The sequence below is a fragment of the Poecilia mexicana genome, unplaced genomic scaffold (genome assembly GCF_051168715.1).
Source record: "Poecilia mexicana isolate PSO_F unplaced genomic scaffold, ASM5116871v1 scaffold_2, whole genome shotgun sequence".
In the NCBI taxonomy this organism is placed as follows: Eukaryota; Metazoa; Chordata; class Actinopteri; order Cyprinodontiformes; family Poeciliidae; genus Poecilia; species Poecilia mexicana.
In genome coordinates this window covers 53,730,442-53,752,657 of record NW_028263371.1, presented here as the reverse complement: position 1 = coordinate 53,752,657, position 22,216 = coordinate 53,730,442, and the positions used below count along the sequence as shown (strand labels likewise).

General features: G+C 35.2%; 2 protein-coding genes across 3 annotated transcripts; both read left to right on the top strand.

Annotated features, from left to right (window-relative positions):
* Nucleotides 1–1,517: 1,517 nt before the first annotated feature.
* Nucleotides 1,518–13,019, top strand: LOC106916113 (interferon alpha/beta receptor 1b-like). 2 transcript variants are annotated; one of them, XM_014984163.2, is made up of 8 exons: nucleotides 1,518–1,708; nucleotides 6,868–6,997; nucleotides 8,180–8,364; nucleotides 8,952–9,112; nucleotides 10,138–10,291; nucleotides 11,128–11,285; nucleotides 11,385–11,527; nucleotides 12,382–13,019. In XM_014984163.2, exons 1-8 carry the CDS (start codon nucleotides 1,654–1,656, stop codon nucleotides 12,596–12,598), a joined length of 1,203 nt encoding a protein of 400 aa, XP_014839649.2. In that variant the 5' UTR covers nucleotides 1,518–1,653; the 3' UTR covers nucleotides 12,599–13,019. The 2 variants fall into 2 exon arrangements, with proteins under 2 accessions (XP_014839649.2, XP_014839648.2); XM_014984162.2 differs by having other exon boundaries at nucleotides 11,382–11,527.
* Nucleotides 13,020–14,682: 1,663 nt separating this feature from the next.
* ifngr2 (interferon gamma receptor 2) lies at nucleotides 14,683–21,797 on the top strand. Its single transcript, XM_014984158.2, has 7 exons — nucleotides 14,683–14,865; nucleotides 16,219–16,321; nucleotides 17,211–17,362; nucleotides 18,832–18,977; nucleotides 19,062–19,203; nucleotides 19,380–19,519; nucleotides 20,191–21,797. The coding sequence occupies exons 1-7, from the start codon at nucleotides 14,754–14,756 to the stop codon at nucleotides 20,380–20,382; spliced, it is 987 nt and encodes a 328-aa protein (XP_014839644.2). The 5' UTR covers nucleotides 14,683–14,753; the 3' UTR covers nucleotides 20,383–21,797.
* The last annotated feature ends 419 nt before the right edge of the window (nucleotides 21,798–22,216 follow it).

The following is a 22,216-nucleotide window of genomic DNA, read 5'->3' as shown; positions in this document are numbered from 1 at the left end:
TCAGCATAGCGAACGTTCCAGATTACAGAACAGTTTTTGGTGAATTAAAAAAAACGTTTTTGGTGAATAAAGTGGAGTAGACCTGCTAATTGTCAGATGACAGAAAACGTTGAAGTATCGTTTCATTGCATTTATTCTAGTTTTAGGTAAACATGTCTTGAAAGAGAATAGCACTTAAATAATAGTCCAACAAGGATATTCATTTAGAATTAAAAATAACACACCCTGAATTACCATGATAGATATAATGTATGTCATTAGGGTCTGGTTCGCAGAGTATGAAGTTAAATTTTTTTCCCAATTATTCAATGAAAAAAAAAACTAACCTCAGTTAAGCAAAATAAAATTGTAATCAAAACTTTTGGAATTGTAATGATTCCTTTAAAAAAAGTTGTTTAAAAGACTTTTTTTAATTAAATAACTCATTTTTACCAAACATAAACATTTATTTGCACACATCAGAAATCTTTTGTTGTGATTTTAGGTCCTGCCCACAATATCATGTGAGAATCACAAGCAAAACTTTGAGTCACAAACAAAAAAACTTAGAATAGCAAGAAAAGATTTCTGACAAGCACAAATAAGTTTGTTTTGCAAAAAAGAAAGTTAACTTCATGAGTCAAAAATGTGTGATTCAAATTTAAAAAAAAAAAATTAAGTAAAACTCAGTAGGTTTTTCATGGTGGCATGCATTAACAATTCAATTTTTTTCTTTTTTTTTCTTCTGCAGTTCCACGTTAAAGTTTGATGCAGCTCTGCTTTCCTGAATGGACCATCTTCATCTCCACTGCAAGTGTAGCAAACAGGCAGCTCTTTTTTATAGATTATAGTCCACTAAAAGGTTGCATTGTGCCCTTGTTTATATTTTTAATAGTGTAATTCTGTAAAGACAATATGTCTGGACCAGCTCTGATTTACATATCTTGCTAAATTGCGGGTTTGAATGTTGCAATACTTTCCTATAACAAAGTAGACTTGCAGAAAGAAATAACTAATAAATATATACATAGTGTTATGCTCTATATAGAGATGTTTGTTATTATTTTAAAAAATTAGGACACACATTTGCATCATTATCATGTAAATAATGAATTTAAAATTTATTTATTTTTTGTGGTACTTTTCTCTAAGTGATATCGATCAATGCATTAGCCTATTCTTGTGGCTGAGATATGCTGTCTGGAAGGTTGTATCTACAATTTCATAAGAGGCAGCTGCAGTATTTTGAAGTTACATCACATTAATATTTCAAAAACAACATTCTGTTTCAGTCCCAATTGTTGAGCAAAATGTGAGTGTTTATAAGATGTGTGTATAAAAAAATTTAATAATTATTTATAGTTTTTCACGTCCCAGATGGTACTGGATCGGCTTTGTTCAATGTCTTTGCGTCGTTGTGATGAGAGTTTTATTCTTTATAAAATGAAAAAATGTGAATGCTCTCTTGGTGGTATTACCAATAATAACCAGTAGGAGGTGAAAGATGCAACCAATCACCAGACCTACTGCGAGACTTCAAAGAAGAAACACAGCTAGTCAGGAAGTTTGTCCTCGCTTCGAGCAGGACGCATCGGAGCCGACAACATCCGAGCCAGTACAATGAAGACTTGATCGGAATTAAAAATAAAAGGTTTATATGGTCAAATATCAACCATGTTGGCCTTGGTTCGCCTCTGCCTTCTGTTTGTGTGCCTTAAGGGCAGCGCAGGTGAGTCTGTTTTTATGCTAACATTTGTCTGCTAACATCATTCGGAATGAGTGCAAGTTTCTTAACTATTTTTAATCATCTGTCAATGTTTATCATGATCATTTTGGCAAGCCGAATGATTGATAGCTGCTTTGTTTTGAATTTCCTTTATTAAATTCTGCTATTATTTGCACGGAGGTGATTTTATTATCTGTTAAAGGTTAACATTTATTTGGTTTAAACGGAGTCTGGCGTGTAATGTTAAAGGAAACAGAAAGTGTTTTTGTTCAGTGACGCTGCCGAATTCTTCCAATGTAATTATATTAAGTGGGAGCTGTTTTACTTTGTATGTTCATACTCTAATATCACACCCGTATCCAAGTATTATTAGCAAGAAACGAATCATTTGGTCTAAACCCAAACGTAAAAGCTCGATTATAAATGCGCATTGCTTGGCCATTATATAATTCAAATTATGTTGTAAACTTACAGTGGATACACCCATGGGCAATAATGGTCGCAGATCAGATTTTACTTAAGTGTTTCCGCCCTGGTAAATTTGACCTAGAAAGGAAGTTTCTGAACTGATCTGAGAGTTTTTCTCGAACGACCTCAGGTTAGATAAGGTCGTGGTTCTGATTCTTCTCTCTCTGAATTTCTTTCTCAAATGAAAACAACTGGAGTTTGAACGACGTGGATATTTTTGTGGTTAGTAATCAGAAAACAAAGCAGCTGATGTTTTTAAAAAAAATCCCTTCTCACCCTCCGCGGGTGGTCTCTCTCTCTTTCATCCTCTGAGTTTGGGTCCTCTACCAGAGGCCTGGGAGCTTGAGGGTTCTGCGCAGTATCTTGGCTGTGCTTGAAGGTCTCCACGTGGTTTTACCTTAATGCCTCCATCCCTCTTCTAGCGTCTTGATTTTCTGTATTGTCACATGCCACACATACACTGTCTGCACATTAAGTGGAAATGTAACAACGTCATAAATTGTTGATAAATACATTGAAAGGAACAGTATTTACACTATTTTTGTTAAATGAAGCATTGAAGCAACAGTTTTAGACATGAATTAAACGTAATTATATGTGAAATTTTAGGTATTTTTCTGACTGCTTACCTGTAATTTATGAAAATACTAAATATAACAACAATTAACATACACCTTATGTAGATGTGTATGAAAGAATTTGACTTTGCGTACAAAACGAAGATATGAAAGCAAAGTCATATGCTGAATGTTATTGTTTTGTCTGTTTTGAGACCTGGTTTATATGTAAATTATTGCTTATTTTGGCAGAAATTAACATAGTATTTTGCTATTTTGATAGTAATTCGAGTGAAATAAACATAGGACTTTTATTTATGCAGTGGAATTAAGGATATAATTATGTTTCACCTGCTAAGATTTTGAGAAATAGTCTAAAAACTGTCACAGTACAGTTTTTAGACTATTTAGACTGTTTTCAGGGTTTTTCCAAGCAGTTATAAACAAATTTGGCTTATAATAAAACATTGTTTGCAAACTGAGGGCACATTTTTCCCAACAGCCGCACCGTTGTTTTCTAGCAGTAAAGAGGATACTGTATGCTCTGTTAGCCAACTTTCAAATAGGTTATGTGAAGTTCAGAATGCTTAATATTTTCCTGGAGGATTTTCTCTTCTTTCTCAGTTTATCAGATGCATTGAAGCTTTTGATGAAGTGGTTGCTTGTTAAACTGGTTTCAACTCTTTACTGAAATAGAAATGTGAAAATCTCATAACATGTGGGAAAGTTTTAGACTAATGTTTTGAACAGTTTCAAAACGTGTGGAATGTTTAATCACAGTTGCTACTGTGTGTCATAGAAAGTATCGGGCTGACTGGAGTTTTCATTTGGTTTTAGAGAGAACAGTCAAATATGATCAAACCCACCAACCTTACTGCTGCTACACACTGCCAGTCATCTGGCTGAAAAAAGACTTCTGCATCTTTTTCATGTTTGTAGAAATTATCTGGTCAATAAAACCCCTAAAAATCAATTTATTAGAACTAAAGGAGCGCTCTGATTAAGTGAATGCTCATGTCAAACTACGGTGGTTTAGTTGTTTTTCAGTAAAAGCAGTTAGATTATGTGACACAATTTAGTTTTAAATCTGTGTGTGAATATCCTAAGAAACCAGAGCGTTTGTTAAAATCAAACCTGTTCTTTCTGTAGAATACTTATATGGACAAAAAATGTCCTCAAATAATCCAAAACGTTGCATTGAATTGTGTTTTGTTGTCTTGAGGATGCCGCGTTTGCTGAAAAATTAAAATTCATCTCCAAAATACTTTATCTGAAAATTAAATGTTGTTGACACAGGTTGGCGCAGATTTTTAGTTCCTTATTTTTTATGAATTCATGTTTTGCAGACATTGTTCTTTAAGTAAGATTCATAAGCCCATTTTACAGGAGGAGTAATAATATTTTGAGATTTTTATGGATATAACAATACTGAAGTATTAGAAAATGATAAAGTTATAGTAATTTCTTCTTTGGGGCAATGGGGAAGAAATATTTGCTTCCTTGTCAGGTCCTCTTGGAAGACCAGGTTGCCACGGTTACTCACTTTAGTAACTGTCCAAAACTGAAAAAGTAAGAGCAGAAAAAGACAAATTTCATGGTAATTCCTGTTAGAGAGATGCTGGAGTAGGAGTTACGATCCTTTAACATCATGGTCAAGGGAATAGATGGTTTTAGCTTGCCTCTTTGTCAACTCCTCCATGTTGCCATGGTTACACACCTTCATAACTGCCTGACAATTAAAAAGCAGCAGAAAAAGAGCCAATGATTATTGTGACTATGGTTAGGGAGATGCTAGAGTAGGGGGCATATGATTTTTGAAACTTGTGGTCAATGAAACGCATCGTTTCAACTTTTCCTACTAGTTCTTTTTGAATCCTCTTAGGACACTGTTGCCATTGGTTACACACTCAAACAAAAAAAAGTAAGAGCAGAAGAAGACCTAATTATCATGATTAGGGAGACGATGGAGAAGGGGATAAGATCCTTGAACATTTTGGTCAATAGAAGAGATGGTTTCAGCTCGCCTCTTTGTCAACTCCTCTTGGATCTCCTTGTTGCTATGGTTACACACCGAAAGTAAAAAGTTATGAGCAGAAAATGACCCAATTATCATTGTGATCATTACAATCGTTCAACCCTTCATTCCTAACACTGTTATTATCATTCCTCATTGGTTATTAGCCAAGAACGTTTATTTGGAAGATGATTGCTCATAATTTTTGTACCGTCCTGTTTCATTTACTGCCTGATAAATGAGCCAAGATTTCGCTGGAACGATCCTGCGACCGAGTTCCAGCTCATTGAACGCCCTGAAAATTTAATATTTTCTCAGAAACAATGACTGGAGCTAAAGGAAAACCTCAGTCGCTTCAAATCCGAGAACAACGGCAGGTTTTCCTCACAATGCTTTCCCTGAACGAGGAACTCACACCACAGAGAAACTCCTCCAAGCTTAGAGAGGCGGGAGCCAACAAACTCAAATTCAACAAAAAATATTACGAATAAGGGAAGCATGAAACTGAACAAAGGAAGTGAGGTTTTTTCTTGTCGTCCATCTTCTCTCAAATCTTTGGATGTTACTGAAGAAAGAGGAACAAGTTCCTCCACAGATTAGCTGGTCAGATGGTTTTACAGCTAATCTGCAAGAAATAAAACCACTAGACTGGGAAAACTGGTGAAAATCAGAGCCACATGTGAGTTTTGCAAATTAGGGAAACTGATGAAATACAGCGTGCCATAGTTGTTGCAGGTCCTCTGCGAGACAGAACAAAAACAGGAAGTGCTTTTATAGTATCAGTCTCTACTTGTGCCGACAGACTCCTTCAGGGTCTGATTGTGCAATGTGTTTCAAAATGAGTCAGTTCCTCACATGACTGCTGCCGAGGTTTCGGCTTCTAAATCATAGAAAGGCGTTCAACCTTTCAGGGATGTCAGACTTCTTTTATGACTAAAAAAAAAAGAACATCCCAGAATAATTTTACACAGAACAAGAGTCCAGAACGGTTTGTCATCAACATCTGGGCGACTCCTGCTGCTCAGCTCTACCAGTAACAACATGGTGGGGAAGTAACATAATAGAAATGAGGTTTTGGGGCATCCGGTCCTGCTTTGTAACCTTTAGATCAGATTATTTGCAGCATCCAGAGAGTCTGAAGTGCGTTAACAAACATTTAAACGATCTTAAGCGTCTTCAAAGTGTTCAGATGTTTAAGTGATGATGCATAAATTTCCCTGCAGAGTAATAAGGGTTTGTGGCGAGCACGGTTATTGATTTAATGATGGAGGTGGATAACTGTGCATAAACAACATAGGGCTGGGACATATCTATTAAAATTAAATGTGATCCTTTTTTTCAGATTTTAATCTTTTTTTTTCTAGCTTTTTTTCTTCTAAAAAATAATTACAAATGAAAGAACAGTTTCAAATAGTGACTTTAATTTCAATCATCCTTTCACTGAATTGTACAACAGAGGCTATGATAATTCTTGTTTAATTATGAGAATGTTGTCATAATTGTAGCAGAATAAAGACGCAATTTTAACAAAAATCGTCTTTTAAAAATCACATTTTGGACGTTTTTGTACTTCAAGTTGGTTGTCTACTGCTTCTTAATACAGCGGAAACACTTAGAAAAACATCCAGACATTTTCTGACAATAAATTAACGTTTTAAAAACCTTCCAACTGTAACATCACAAAGCAGCGGCCATTGCCCGTTACCTAGAAACCCCACCCGTCACCTAGAAACCCCACCCGTTACTTAGAAACCCCGCCCGTTACTTAGAAACCCCGCCCGTTACTTAGAAACCCCGCCCGTTACTTAGAAACCCCACCCGTTACTTAGAAACCCCGCCCGTTACTTAGAAACCCCGCCCGTTACTTAGCAACCCCAGGCACGCCCATCTTGTCACCCAGCAACCCAAGCAGAGCTTGGCTATGAATAGTTCATGTAACTATGAATAATTCATGTAACAACTAAAAGAAATGAATGAAAAGCACCAAAAAGAAGCATAAACTTGTATATTAACACTTATTCATATTGAAAAGATATTAGCTATTCAACTTAGAAAACTGTTTCAAACTTTTCATATAAATGACAACACATCAGCTTATTCAGATTAATTTGTTTCGGTTGCAGCTGAAGCAGGGCTGACCCCTCCTCATGACCTCTTCATGTTGACCTTAAACACCAACTACACTCTGACCTGGGACTGGGACCAGAGCGCTGCCGGATCCGACTCCGCCACCTTCACTGTGCAGTACGCCGGGTAAATCATTTACATCTCCAATAAAAATATAAACCTGATATATCTGATGAAGGGAAAAACTAAACGTTGTTACACTGGAAACATTTCACTCTTGTAGAAGATACTTAACCTTTGATACATTTTTTTCCCCAAGTGTTAATGCTACATAGAGTTAAAATCTGTTCTAAAATCTAACTCTGTGTCTTTCTGAGGACTTCTGCTGCCACTTAATGCTTTAAAATGTTCAGCATGAGCTGGAAAATGTAATCCAAACCCACCTGACAAATTAAACTAACTTATCACATATCTCCTTCCTCAGAGCTCTGCATAAGAGACGAACAGCAGAAATTATGGAAGATCGGTGCTGCCATAATTTAGAATAATACAAAAATAAATAAATGACTCATAAAAAATACAGGATCAAAAAGTAGCCTTACACATAACAGAATAGGATTTTGTTTATGTGCTTTTATGCATATTTTTTTATTTAATCCGATAGTTTTTAGTCATACTTTTTATTTTATTTTGTATTTCTTTTCTTTTATTACAAGCTTTTTTTGCTTCCATATTTATTACCACCCAAATACGACTTTTGATTTTTTTTGCCCCAAAGAAAAAAAACAAAATCATCAAAAGATGATTTGGGGGAAAAAAAAAAAAACTTTTGGCAAAAAATGACTTTGGCCATTATTTTAGGAGGGTGATGATATATTTGAGATTTATTTACAAAATATTTTACTGCTCTTTTATTTTTTAAACGCTGATATATTTTCTCCAGTCTTATTTTTTGGTAACCAAATAGTTTTGTTTGTGCCTGTTTATTTTAAACTTCAGCCAGCCAAAATATGGTGAAAATGGCACGTTATAGTCCGGAAAATTCATTTTTAAACAAATCTCTTCATTTTTATTATTTTATTTCATTTAATGGCACTAATTTACTTAGTCAAGCTGCTATCTGGAGATATAATTTTAATGAGTCATTTATTTCTATATTTATTTTTAATTATGACAGGATTGGTCCTCCATAAAGCCATTCTTTTGTTGCTAAATCATTTTTAAGTAAAAAGCGTGTTTTCTGAGCTGTTCACTAACATAACCTTCTGTATGACAAAACAAATCTACCAATAATCAATAAGCATTTATGGTGGAAATCAGCTTCAGGATGGAGGGAGTGTTTTATATTTTTTTTAATTATTTTCCCAGGAATCACCAGCTGAAGAAGAAGAACCCAAAGTGGACCACAGTGTGTGCAGAGACCTCTGGGAGGTCATGTGACCTCACTAGGTCAGGGCTGAACTACCTGGGCCTTTATACAGTCCGCGTTCAGACCAACCTGAACGGAAGTCACTCAGTGTGGAAATCCATACAGTTCTGTCCCGATAAAGATGGTAAGAAAAAAAGTTCAAATCATCCCTCCTCCACCCATGCTTGGTTTTTTGGTGTGAAGAGTTTTTGCTAAAATGCTTTGGGGGGGTTGTCGAGGCGTTTGTTCAATCTTGTTCTGCTTAAACTTTAACCTTTAACATGCTAAACATGAGGTTTGTAGAGTTTGAGATAGGGTTGATTATTCTGATGATTAATCGATTTAATCTGATTTTTAAAAATGTACAAATTCAGAAAATCTTTCATTTTACCACTTGAACTTTTTCTTATAAATGCATTACAAGATTACAATAAACAAATAATTTAATTCATTCTTTTAAACAAAACAAGTATTTTATTAACTAAAATGCAACAACATAGCATTTATCTTGAATACAAAATATTTGTATTTTTTGTTCAGTTTTGGCCTAAATACCGAATGGCCTTTTTGAGTCTGTATACTGCCGTTAATGATTAATCAATTGTGAAAGTTATTCTAGTAATCGATTAATCGTCTCAGTCCTAGTGTTAACACACACTCGTTTCTGCTCCAGAAAGTCAGGATTGCTTTCTCTTCTAACTCTTCATCTTGTGTTTGTCTTTCCTCCACCAGCTGCTATTGGACCTCCGTCTAAAGTTCGGCTTGGTGTCTCAGGAAGCACTCTGGATATTTTCATCACCGACCCTCAGAACAGCTCCAACAGCTCCATGAAGGAGCAACTTCATAAGCTGTACTATGAGATTGTTTACTGGGAACAGCCTGAAGATGGGAAGGTAGGTTAACTAAATGTTTTTCTAAATTCCCCCCCACTTTTCTCTCTGTTCTCCAAATTTATTAGAGAACAAACCTGAAACTTCAGCCACCGTCTAAAAACAATCACTCAAAACCCACACAACCGAGCTGTTTGTTTCTGCACAATGTTGGTTTTTCACTCGTGCTGCGGAAACTTTGCACAGGTGCATCCTGCCACACATGAAAGACGGCAGACACCAAGTGGGGCAATCACTTCCTGCATGTGGGTTTATTTAATAAAGCTGCAAGAAGGTTTGCATCACTTCCTTGTATGCAGACTAGAAACGTCTGGGTGGCACGGCACGTCGAAAAACAAGTTTAGACCCGCATATAAATAATATTCCCTGATGATATTGGCCTTTACGAGAGCTCCTGCCACACTGCAGAGACTATAGCTAAAACGATTAATTGCAATAATTGTGATTAATCGATTATTGAAATAATTGTCATAATTTAGTAACTGATTAAAATTAACTGTCGTATTCAGAACGCCAATTTATTGAAAAGAAATAACATATCGAGAGCAGTAATTAAGTCAAAACTGAACAAAAATACAAACATTTTGCATTTAGGATGAAAACACCTAAGTGCATATTTACATATTTATCTGTAAATATGTTTTAGCCAAAACTTGTCAAGTTGTGCAGTTTTAGCTTCACCTGGTTCAGATTTACTACAGGAATGTTGCTACAAATGATCAATGTTTATTTTCTTTAAAAAAAATTATTCAATTATTTATTGCATTTTTAATGTATTTCTAATATTATATGAAAACGGCTTAAGTAGTTAAGTTTCTTCTTTCTAATTGAATTACAAAAAAATAAGCTTTTGTTAATATTCTCATTTATTGAGATATTTATTTTCTCCTTTATGTTGGTCTTTGTCTTCAGAAAAAAAGTCTCCAGATTCTGTTTTAAATGTGACTGTTTTAAGTTTTTTGGACATTTTGTGCTGTAGAACTGTTCATGTTCTGCCTTTATGAATTAATACTCGGTGTGATTTTCAGGGTTCAACGTTGATGACGATGACCACCGATGTCACCATACTGACCCTGTCCGAGGTGGAACCCTGGACCCGGTACTGCGTGCAGATCCGATCCCTCGACGACTTCTACAACAAAAGCAGCACATTCACACCGCCTCTCTGTACCCAAACTGAAGGTAACTGAATTAAATACACTATTTTTTATTTAATCTCTCTTTTTTTTTTTCATTTTGTCTCATTTTTCTTTTCTAAGAAGAAATTGGAAATTAGTGAAAATATTATCAAAAAGTGGTTTCGGTGAGTTGCACGACAGCTATGAAAAAATTTCAACTGTGAGATTATAGTCATAATGTTAGCAGAGTAAAAACGCAACAAATTTACCATGTTACAATGTTTTTGTGTGATTTTTACTTTGTTTTTGTCAAAAAATAGTTTCTTAAGAAAGTTTAAATTGTCTCCGTAAGACAATTTTTTAAAAATCCGATTAATCGTCAAAATAATAAATGACTAAAATAATCATTATAGAAAGATAAATGAGGACTGGATGAATTGCAGAAGGAAGTACACTGCAAAAACAGTGTACTTCTTACAAATCTTACAAATATTTTTGGTCTAGTCTTTAGTGGAAATATTTTAGTGCACTCAAAATAAAATAAAAAAACTAGCTTACAAGTAACTTTTCAAGATAAAGGAGCTTGTTTTAAGCCAATAATTCCTTAATATTGATGAAAAAGTACTACTTCCACTGGTAGATTATGTCACTTATTTCATATTCAACTGGCATTGTGCCGTTACCTAGCAACCCAAGCCAAACTTGTGGCAAACTTGCCATGTTTGTAAGTAAAATAATCTGCCAGTGAAATGAGTATTTCTTCATGGCGGAATTATTAAAACACACTCGTATATCTTGCTGAAGTTTACTAAGATTTTGAGCTAACTAGACAAAAAATACTCTGTAAGATTTAGTGTTAGTGGTCAGGTTGCTTTAAGTTGTTTGTGTTGGTCGCATCAGGAGTTGTTCCTTGGTGGAAGATCTTCCTGTTCTTCCTGCTGTCTCTGGTGAGCTGCTTCCTGGTCGTGCTGCTCTTCCTCTACGGCAGCCATCACTGTTTCCACATGTGCAAAGCAACTTTCCTTCCTAATGAGAAGCTGCCCTCCTACTTTAAAGAGGTACAGCCTTCGTTTCCCACAGCAGGACATGTTTTACTGTCTTCCTAAAACTGCAGATTTATTTATTTCTCCTCTTCCTGTTTCTTCTTCCTCCAGCAGGATGGTGACTACCCATTCCTCATCGTCTCTGAGTTGGATCAGTGCGATCCTGTGATGATTGTCTGCCCAGAGTCGGCCCTCCTGGAGATTAATCCAGCTGTGGACTCTGCAGCGCTCCCAGCTGGCCTGGACCAGGACAGAAGGTCATTTGGTGTTCATTTAGCTCCTTTTCTCAGGGGGAATTTAAAATATTCCTATCAAATTAGGGCTGAAATGATTAATTGTGATTTATTGATAATTTAAATGATAATCAACTATTGATTAATCGATAATTGGAGATCACAGACTCAAAAAAGGCAATTTGCTTAAAGAATTACACATTCAGAGAAGCAGTTAAAAAAATATGAACATTTTACATTTAAGATAAAAAAAACAACTACCTAGAACTCCTCAAGTGACATTTTGCTGTCCAGTTATTAATCCCAAATATAATCAACATATTAGTAGACAGTGTTTTTTTAAGCCACAGATTCATTCTTTGCTACAAATGGTTAAATGTTTAAGGGACTAAATGATATACAATATCGCATTTCAGGAACTAACATTTCATTTTCTTATTTTAAAAAATGATTAGAGTTAGTTGCATATTAGCATCGTTTAATGTATTTCTAATATTGTAAACAAAAAAACCCGGTTTAAGTAGATAAATGAAAAATCTGCAGAACGTTCTGAATTTTAAACGATTAATCGATTGAATAATTCATTACTAAAATAATTCTTAGATGGAATTAAAATATCTGGGATTTTTTTGTGGCGTCAATATGCAAGACATAAAGAGTTTCAGATAAATAATTTCTAAACTTTTTCCTCCTTCAATGTGACCTTTGACTTACTGATGAATTACCTTTATTTTCTCCCTAAAAGATTTAGTTTTCATGACATTTGTGAACATTTTGTCACTTTAAAGTTTCAAAAAGTTCTTAAATCGTCCTGTTTTTCTCTGTAACTGGTTATTTGTCGACATTTGTGTTTTAACTGAATATTTCTCTGTGTGCAGCGGCAGACACAGCCGTCAGAACAGCAGCAGCAGCGGAGATTCTGGAGTTTATTCTGCGGGAGGAAACTCTGCCGGCCTGCAGCCCAAGGTCGCCTTGACCTTCACAGACGTGAATCCCACTTTCAACTCCGAGAAGCTGAATATGCTGAGCATGAACTCAGAGATTAAAGTTTCTCCCATCGTCCCAGACGAGGGAGTCGAAGATATTGAGGTCTGAAGGAAGAGCGGCTCGTTTTCCACCTATAGGGGGAGCTGTTCGCTCAGAAACTGAAAACACCTTATGGTGATGCATGCTGGTTCTGGTTCCGGACCGGATCGCAGTTCCACAGGAAGAACTGTTGATTCTGCTGTTTTAATCATCATCTGTTGTAAATCATGTTGAACTGAATGATGTGGTTTCTTTGTTTATTTGGGGTTTTTTTTTTTTACTTTTTGTCATCTTGTTGTAAACTGTCATTGTTGGCATGCCGCAGCTTTTATTAATAAGCATTAATTATTAATATTGATTGATTAATGAAAGAGGTTATAGTGAATTTAGTGCTTCAAACTGGCTTAAGGCAAACATTTTATGAAGTTGTGTCAGATTGTCCATGTGTGAGATGTTTCTGTAATTGTTAATAAACCAATTCTGGTCCATGTGTTTGACTTGGCCACCTGTTGGCGCTCTGGTGTACGGCGGCCTATCAGGGCCATGGTAGATAGGAAAGAAAGAAAAACATTATGCCAAAAAACAAGGACATTTTTAGATTAATCTCATCAATTTACTAAAAAAAAGAAAACAAGGAAATTTGTGGGCTTGAAAAGTAAAAAAAAAATGTTAGAAAAAAAACTCAAATTCTACTAAGACATAAAAAAACGAACAATCTTAAAATTTTCTAAAAAAAATAAATAAAAAAAAATCTAAATTTCAAACTCAATTTTAGAAATTTGAGTATGAAAAGTCAAATATTTGCCAGAAAAATTTGTAAGATGTCGAAATTTAGCAAATGTTTGACTTTTCAAACTGAGAAATTCTTTTTTTTTTGTAGAAAGTTTCTGAAATTAACCTCAAAATCAAAAAAAATTTTCTTGCAATTTTTTGACTTTTCAAGCTTTTTTATATAAAATTTGTGAAATTTTGTAGAAATTTAAAATGATCTACAATGGTCCCATTTCACTGTGGTACTGTTGTGTTTCAGGGTTTAGTTTGCAGTTTTATTCAAAATAAAGACTTTATATGGTGGCATAGCAGATTGATTGGCTACATTAAACTACAAAATGCATCAGGAGGCCAAGAGGAAAACCAAAAAGAATTATTGAAGTTCTGAAAGAGGACATGAAGCAAGAGGTTGCAGAGAATTGGACTAAATGGAGAGATGATTCGCTGTGGCGACCCCTTGAGGAGAAGAAAAATCTGTTCTTAAATAAAATTAAAATTGTACTGGTCAAACTTGTATTTTATGAAATTTAACATCATTTTAGAATAATCTAGTCTAGGTTTAAGCTGTCCAACAGTGTGGTGGAAGAGATAGATGTAATAGATTTCAATAGATTTTAGACATAAAACTTTGGGTCTTCATTGCAAAAGGATTCAGTCCAGCTTTGATCTTTTAAATTTATTTGTGTTTTAAACATAAATAAATGATCAAAGGAGGCTGTACTCAAGTAAGAGTAGCTCTACTTCAACATATTTATACTAAAATAAAAGTAAAAAGTAGCCATCCAAGAATTTGTCAAGTATGTGTAAAAAATATTTGGTATTGATCAAAACATCAATCATATATTTAAAAATTACATCATAACACAGACCAAAATATAAAGTTATGTGAAAATGTTTGTAATTTATATTTATATAAATAACATAATTGCAAAATAAAAAACAAGGCAAAATAAACTTTTGTTTAAAACTAGCTTGTTCATTTTAAATAAAGTAAAAGTAAGAAGTGCAGCGTTATTTTGCAATTATGTTATTTATATAATTTTCTTATTTATTTTCTGTTTGTTTTGGGTGTTGGTAATATACACTGCTCAAAAAAATAAAGGGAACACTCAAATAACACATCCTAGATCTGAATGAATGAAATATTCTCATTGAATACTTTGTTCTGTACATAGTTGAATGTATTGACAACAAAATCACACAAAAATCATCAATGGAAATCAAATTTATTAACCAATGGAGGCCTGGATTTGGAGCCACACACAAAATTAAAGTGAAATGTTCCCTTTATTTTTTTGAGCAGTATACATTTAGCGTCCCGGTGTTCACACTGCACTCCAGTAGATGGCGGTATTGCACATCAATAAAAGAGGAAGAAGAAGAAGCTCGTTGATTTGTTGAGGCCGTGTGACTGCTGTAATTCCGAGAAGATCTTTGCTGGAGGAATGTTTTTATGGAAATGTTGGTAAATATGGACCATTCGAGACGGTTATGTCCTTTGACGGATCATTTTCACCTGAAATTCGTTGTCCTGGTTCTGTTCTGCTTAGTTTGGCCCGCAGCAGGTGAGTTTAACGGAAAGACCCGAATGTTTCGTTTTCTCGGATCTGCTTCTCTGTTCTCATCTGTTTGGTTCTGCTCGGACTGATTCTGTCGGTTCGGGTTCAGTCAGTTAACGCAGACATGAAACATTTTAACCTTTATTATTAAACATGGTTCGGATGTTCGTGTTGAGTCAGTAGAACTGTCCGGATTCGGGAGGGAAGTTTCTCAACGAGGCCGAAGAAAAGCTTTAAAAAAGGGAAGAGCCTCTGAGGCCTCTTCCCTTTTTTAAAGCTTTTCTCTGTCCGAACCTGTCAGAACTTTATCTGTGGTGTTGATTTTTATCTAAAACATGAAACAAACTTTACTTCTGTTGTTGATTCCTGAATAAATTTGAGAGGTGAAACAAAAGAAGTCCAGTTTATTTTTTTCTTGAGTTCTTAAAAAGGGTTTTTTTTTTTTTTTGTTTTTGTTTTTTTTTTCCAGCGTATCAAACAGTTTGGAAGTGTTTTTGGAATAATAATAATAATTAATAAAACCAAAGACTGCATAAAACCCAGAAAAAGTATAAATTAAGAATAAATGTCAGGATAGAATAGAATATAATTTATTGGTGCCCAATGGGAAATGTCAGATTTTACTTGGATTATACCTTATTTTAAGGTATAAAAATACCTTGGGTAAAAACAGGATTTAACAACAACAAAAAGTCAATGTGAAGCAAAGATTAAGTCAGAATTACGTTTCAGGATGCATTTAAAGTATAATCCAGGTATAAGAAAAGATAAAATCATAAAAATTCCTGTAAAAGGCAGGATTGAAATCAAGATACTGTCAGAAAAAAAAATAGGAATAAAATCCAGGTAAAAATCATGATGTAATTAGAAAAAAGATGAGATTAAAATCTGGATAACAGTCAAGATACAAACAGAAGACATTTAAGAAATAATTCGGGTCAAGAAAGGATAAAAAATCTTGAACCAAATCAGGAACAGAAGAATTAAATCAAAGTAAAAGCAGAATAAAACGGATATAATTTCAGGATTAAGTCATTGCCAGAACAAAGCTGGATAAAATCTGAATATTGTCTGATTATGAAGCTGCGATAATTTTGGAATATAATCAGGATACATATAAGATATATTCCAGGTAAAGCCAAGATGAAATGACAACAAATCCAAAATAAAGTAAGGCGATAAACAGCATTAAAACCGGGCGTAATTAATGATAAAATTTTAATATAATAGAGTAAAATAAAGGATTAATAAAAGCCAAGATAAGATCCAGTGAAGCCAGGAGAAACCTGGGCTAAAATCTGGATATTTTATTCATGGTTTTGATTCATGTTTTGACAATAAAATGTTTATTTTCTTCAGATGCTGTTAAGACGCCACCGCCAAACAACGTTGTGATCAGCCAATCAAGACTGAACTGGAACTCGACAGAGAGTGACGTGACGTTTACAGTCGAGTCTCGCAAGTGAGTTCTGCTGGAAAAGTTCTGCTAATGTGGGATGACGGCAATTAAAATTAGGAACAAAGTCTGGATAAGAATCCAGAAACAATTTGGGTAAAATCAGAACAAGATGGAGATGAAATCAGGATAAAATCCAGATATGTTTTAAGAAAACATCTGACATAAATTCAGGTAGAATTAGGAGATGGTCTAATTTGGAACAGGTGAAAACCAGATTATTTTTTGGTGGAAATCAAAATAAAATTGGATGATAATGTTGAATTGAAAACGATATTAACTTTGTGGCAGAATAAAATCTTAGAATGGTGACGATGGAAAGATTAATTTCAATTAAAGTTTTCAGTTTATGGAATAATTTTGACAGTGAGATTAAACAAAGTAAGTCTCTGTTTTTAAATGAAAATAATTATGATGAAGCAATATAGCATTGAATAAGCTGATGTTTGATGTGTATTTTTATTTCTTGTGTATTAGAAATATGTTTTTAGTAGGCTTCTGAGTTGAATAACTCGTTTTAGTTTATGTGAACATTATAAGTTTGCACTTTTTTCTGCTCCTTTTCATTCATGATTTCTTCTGTTACATGAACTGTTCGTATTATTGAATGAATGAAATAAATTTAATTAAATAAAACTCAAAGAGAAACAGGAACAGATCAGTTATGACATCAGTTAAAAAATCAAGGGGAAAATAAAGATTAACTTGCAGGAAAAATAAGGATAAAATAAAGTATAATAAATCTATTAAATCAATATAGAACTAAAGGAAATGAGAAGTAGTTGTATATTTTAGAATCTCTATTATTAGATTTAGATTTTTTGAGTATTTCATAAATGCATCGCGGGTGTATTTTCTAACATTTTGGTTGTTTTTGGTCCTTTTTTGTCCTCAGGTTTGAGTTGGATTGGATGCCCATAGAGACGTGCAAAGACACGCGCTTCACTTCCTGTGATTTGAGTTTGGACGACAGCTGCATTCAGTATCGTGTTACAGCTTGGAGAAATGGGATTGAGTCTGAGCCTGTGGAGGCCTGCAGCAGAGACGGTAATAAGCCAGATGTTTGCAGCTGTTCGGTTAAACTTTGATCACCTGGAATTTTCCAGTTGTTCTTTATAACTTTTTATTTTTCTGCATGGAATAATTACGCAACATAAATCTGCTCTATTTTTTTCCTTCTTGGCATACGTAAATGTTTCAGATCATTAAACATAACCTGAGTAGATAAAAATGTAGTTTTCAAGGGATGTTTTTATTTTTCAATGAAGAAATGTATTCAAACCAACATGGCTGCTTGATATCATGCATTTAGTATAACTGGTAATGAGCTTTTTTCATCACTGTCGAGGAATTTTCTTTGCAGATTTTTGATTCTGCAAACAAATCTGAAAAGAAAACCCCCAAATCAAAGTTTTTTTTTAGCATAACCAGCATTTTAAAAATCAAATTTATAGCTACAGTATGTAACTGTTTTTTTTCTCCCTATTTATTAAAATGACCGCAGAATATATGACAGACAATCTTTGAAAAGATTGATCTCATTCAACTCCTCCTTGAGCTACTACCATCATCTGAATAATGCACCGCTCCTGACCAAAAACAACCAATCAGAGCCAGGGTCCTAGTGTTGTCTATCAACCTCATGTGCTCGCTTATAATTATGCCAATGGCGGAGAAACAACTTACTTTTAAGGGAAAACCGTTTATCTATGTAATAGGTGGCTACGCTAACTAGCTAGCGTTAGAGTTTACAACAAGCTCTGCTATCAGGAAGAAACTTTAGGGATGAGCAACACCACTCTGAGGGTGATTAACAGCACTAAGACTATCCTCCTGGCCCTGATTGGTTGTTTTTAGTTGGCCCTGGGTGAAGGCAGAGGAGCTCAATTTTTTTTCACAGATTGTCTGTCTCATACTGTCATGACATAGAGACAGTTTCAATGAATATGTTAAAAAATATTGTTTATAAAAGTTACAAACTGCAACTTTAAGGAGAAGATGATAGATTTTGGCCTCGTTTTATTAGGATTATTAGGATCAAATGCACAAAATGATAAAGAAAAAAAGAGTCTGAGGACTCGACCCTGAGGTACACCACAACTGAGCCGAAGAAATAATGTAAAATGGTACATAAATACTGGTTGGACAGGTGCGAGTAATAAACCACAACAAAACCTTTTGTTACTGTTCAGAACTGGAAGAAATTCAGGAGGATGCCAACGACCCAACGCACATCAAAAAAGAAACAAAAGAAAACCTAGTTTGTCTGCTTTTAGCTGTGGTTAACCTTCAGACCGGCGTGGTTCACACGATGCGAGAGGTGTGAAAATCCTCAAAACACCCAAAGTGACGGATCTATTTCATAACTGAGCTGTTGATTGAGTTAAGGCTCAGTGTCGGGCCATACTAACGAGAAGAAAATGTCATGATAAGTTTATAATTTCTGAAGATTGATTGAGCTCAGAGTCTCGGGTCGTTAACGGACTGAATCCAACCAGTATTCCCGTCTCTTCCAGGCCATCCGTGCGCTCCGAACTTCACTCTGACCGCAGCGCCTGAATCCCTCACAGTCAACCTGAAGAGAAACCACAGTCTGCATAAGGAGAATGCAGACGCCCTGAAACACTCGATCCGCTTTTGGAAAAAAGGAGAGCAACCGAAGGTGAAGAGTGAAATGTTTTATCACCAGATATTCTCATTAACTCAACTATTAACTCTGCTTTTCTTTTCTTTTTGTTGTTTTCAGGAACACAGTGTCACCTTGTCCTCACTGTTAATTGATGGCTTGGAAGTGGGTGAGACGTACTGTGTGACGGTGCAGTTTGTTTTACATGGGAATGCATACGGTCCAGCCAGCTGTATGCAGTGTGAAACCATCCCTAGCTCCAGTAAGGGCCTGCAATTTACCACTACAATTGTTTTCTGCCCCATTTTAACTTTTCATTAACTGGATAAAGTCGCATACTTTATGTAGGATGAAACCCAGGATGATTGAAGATGATTATGGAGTACCACCAGGGTTGGTGTTGTCTTATTTATTAAAAAGGGCCTGTTTTCTCCGCAGGTGGATCAAAACAGACGCAGATCATTGTCATCTGCATCGTCCTTTCGGGGATTGTTCTGTTAGTTGTTTATGCCTACGTCCACCTCTTCAAATTCAAGAAAATCAAAGAGATCCTCCAACCTCCGTACACGATGCCACCGGTGAGAATCTGCTTCGTTTTTTCAACAGGAAGTTGGACATCAGTTTTTGTTTTTTGTTTTTTTTCTTATGAGAAAGATTTGTGCTCTTTATATCTATTTTTCTTTTTCACTTTTAAAAATGCCAGCTTTGCATTAAATTGGCATTGCTTACAAAACCATGCAAAGTTGGCATTTTTAATGGACTTTTAATGCAACTTTTAGAGCAACTTTGCATTAAAAGTGTCGTTATTTACCGAATAACACTTCATGACAACAGTCATAAACATTCATAAAGACTTCTTCATGATCATGACAGATGTTATGTCGTGTTTATGACAGTGTCATCTCAGTCTTATGCACACAGATAAAGTGTTACCTGAATCTTTGTGTCTACGATGTGTGATGTCATAGATGTGAGAGGTTAAAGACAACTTTGCTTTCCAGTTTTGAGTGGAAGATTCAGAGGAGCATTAGAACAGACATGAAAGGGAGAAAAATGTGTGAACTTTGCTTTAGGGGATGCCAATTGGTGCATTGGTGCACCATTTGCAGGTTAAATGAGTTTTATTTGGTTAGCCTGTAGGTAAAAATGGCTCTTTAAATTGTAACAGTTAATCTGGTTTCATTCAAACTTTAAAAAGGTTTTTCTTCTTCGTGTCCACTCTGACTGATCATCACCTTCTGTCCTCCAGATGCTCATAGAGCAGCTTGCGGGGCACAACTACCTGCCCGTGGCCATGATTCCCACAGAGGAACATCTCAACGATGTTTCCGTTTTTTCTCCATTTGAGACCAGAGGAGTCGGTCCTTCGCTTCCTGCTGAGAGTAAAAAATGTACAGAATTAATCTGTAAATCTTCTTCTTTCATGGAGGAGCACTCCTAACTTTGTCCTGGCAAGTGAAACTGTTCAGGTCTGGAAAATGGAGGAGGTTCTGTACAACCAGGCCTCAACCAGCAGCTGATGGCACTTTTTAATGTTGATATTTCTGTTAAATACTGAAGATTAGCTGGACTGCGGCTTCCCCAGGTTCATCAGCACTCGTTCAGACGGACCAAATTTGGGTAGAGGAGCCAGAAACTACCCAAGTAAGAGTAGCACTGCTTAAAAATATTTTTACTCAAGTAAAAGTAAAACGTAGCATCCAAGAAATGGCTCAAGTAAGAGTAAATGAGTATTTAATTAAAAGGCTACTGAGTAGCTGGTCAGAATATCTGATTTAATATTTAGAAATGGAAGAATCAGTCAAAACGTGTAAAAAATACATTTCAATTATGGAATTTTAAGGACTCAGATAAATTATAAGTAAATAAAAATAGATTTAAGCAGATGAAACATTTTTACAAAATATATTTTTCTATTTATAACTACTTTTTTTTTCTAAAGTTGCTCAAGTAAATGTAACTAGTTACCTCCAACCTGTGATCCCGACAGAAATCCTCACCAATTAAAGTCCAGTCAATGCAGTAAGAATCTAATCAACTCCCTGGTTTTTATGTTTATAAAATTAAGTTGTTTTTTCCTCTGAATGTCCCAAAGTGAGTCGGACTGGACTTTGTTTTTACACTGTGGTTTTAATGTTTTTGGCTCATAGCTGTGCACGCTAACAGTTTTATTGGCCACAGAGCAATCACTGAAACATCCTCAAAAGTATCCAAGAATTTCTCCACTTTCACCGATTTTCCTGCTTCCTGTTAGTTTATAGCTGCATGCTTTTAGTTTGAAAGGCAGCGACCCGGAAGTAGGGCGCTCTCGGGACGTTCAACATTCTTTTGTGTCTTTATTTTACCAGAACGGTTCCTACAATCAAAACAAAAAGGAAATTATCCTCTGTCCCAGTGATTCTGTGTTCCTGGAAAAAGGGGGGGGGGGCGGGGGGGGGCGCTTATTGTTTATTTTTCGGAGTCTTAGCTGCCTGATGACTTCCTCTTCCAGTGGACTAAAATGGCGGTTACTGGGATGAGGTGGATTGGATCCTCACGTGCCATCATATCCCGCCAAAGTCGGATTCAACAATGGAAAACCTGTATTCAGATCCAGCAGCCAGAATGTGTTGAACTGTTTTCTCCACTGGATCAGTCACGTTTGTACGAATCTGTGTTTATCTTTGTGATTTTATTTTATGTTTTTTTGCTCAGGACTTTATCTTTCTGCACATCCTGGTGCCTAACAGGCTGAAACGAGACAATTAAGCCTGTATTCTTCTCTGCAACTCAACCCAGGATCTTTATGGTTCACTTTCTGATTTATTTGTGTTTAAACTTGTCAAAAAATAAATAAATAAAATGTAGGGGAAAAAATCGACAGTTTTCTGATGTTTTTGTTCATCTAGATGTAGTTGGAAAGACAAGTCAAATGTTTTATTGAAACATTACAGTGCAAGAATTGATTTTTATTTATATTGAGTCCCATTTTATATACATCCACTGACCTATTCATCAAAAGAGAGTTTTATCTCAACTGAATGAAAGAATTAAAATTAATCCTGAAGTTTAATCTCCTTCAGTGGTTCTTTTTTATTTTGAACACGTTCATGCCTATGTAAATTTGAGGATTTGCATCCAGCTGGATTTCATTGTCAAATGTTAGACATGAATCCTAAAAGGCTCATTCACCAGATTAAACTTTGTAATTTTCAGTTTTAAAAAACCTGAAAATTTTAAAGAAAGTTTAAATCCTAAAAGTTTACAGTTAAATGAAATGAGAGATTAAGGAGCCG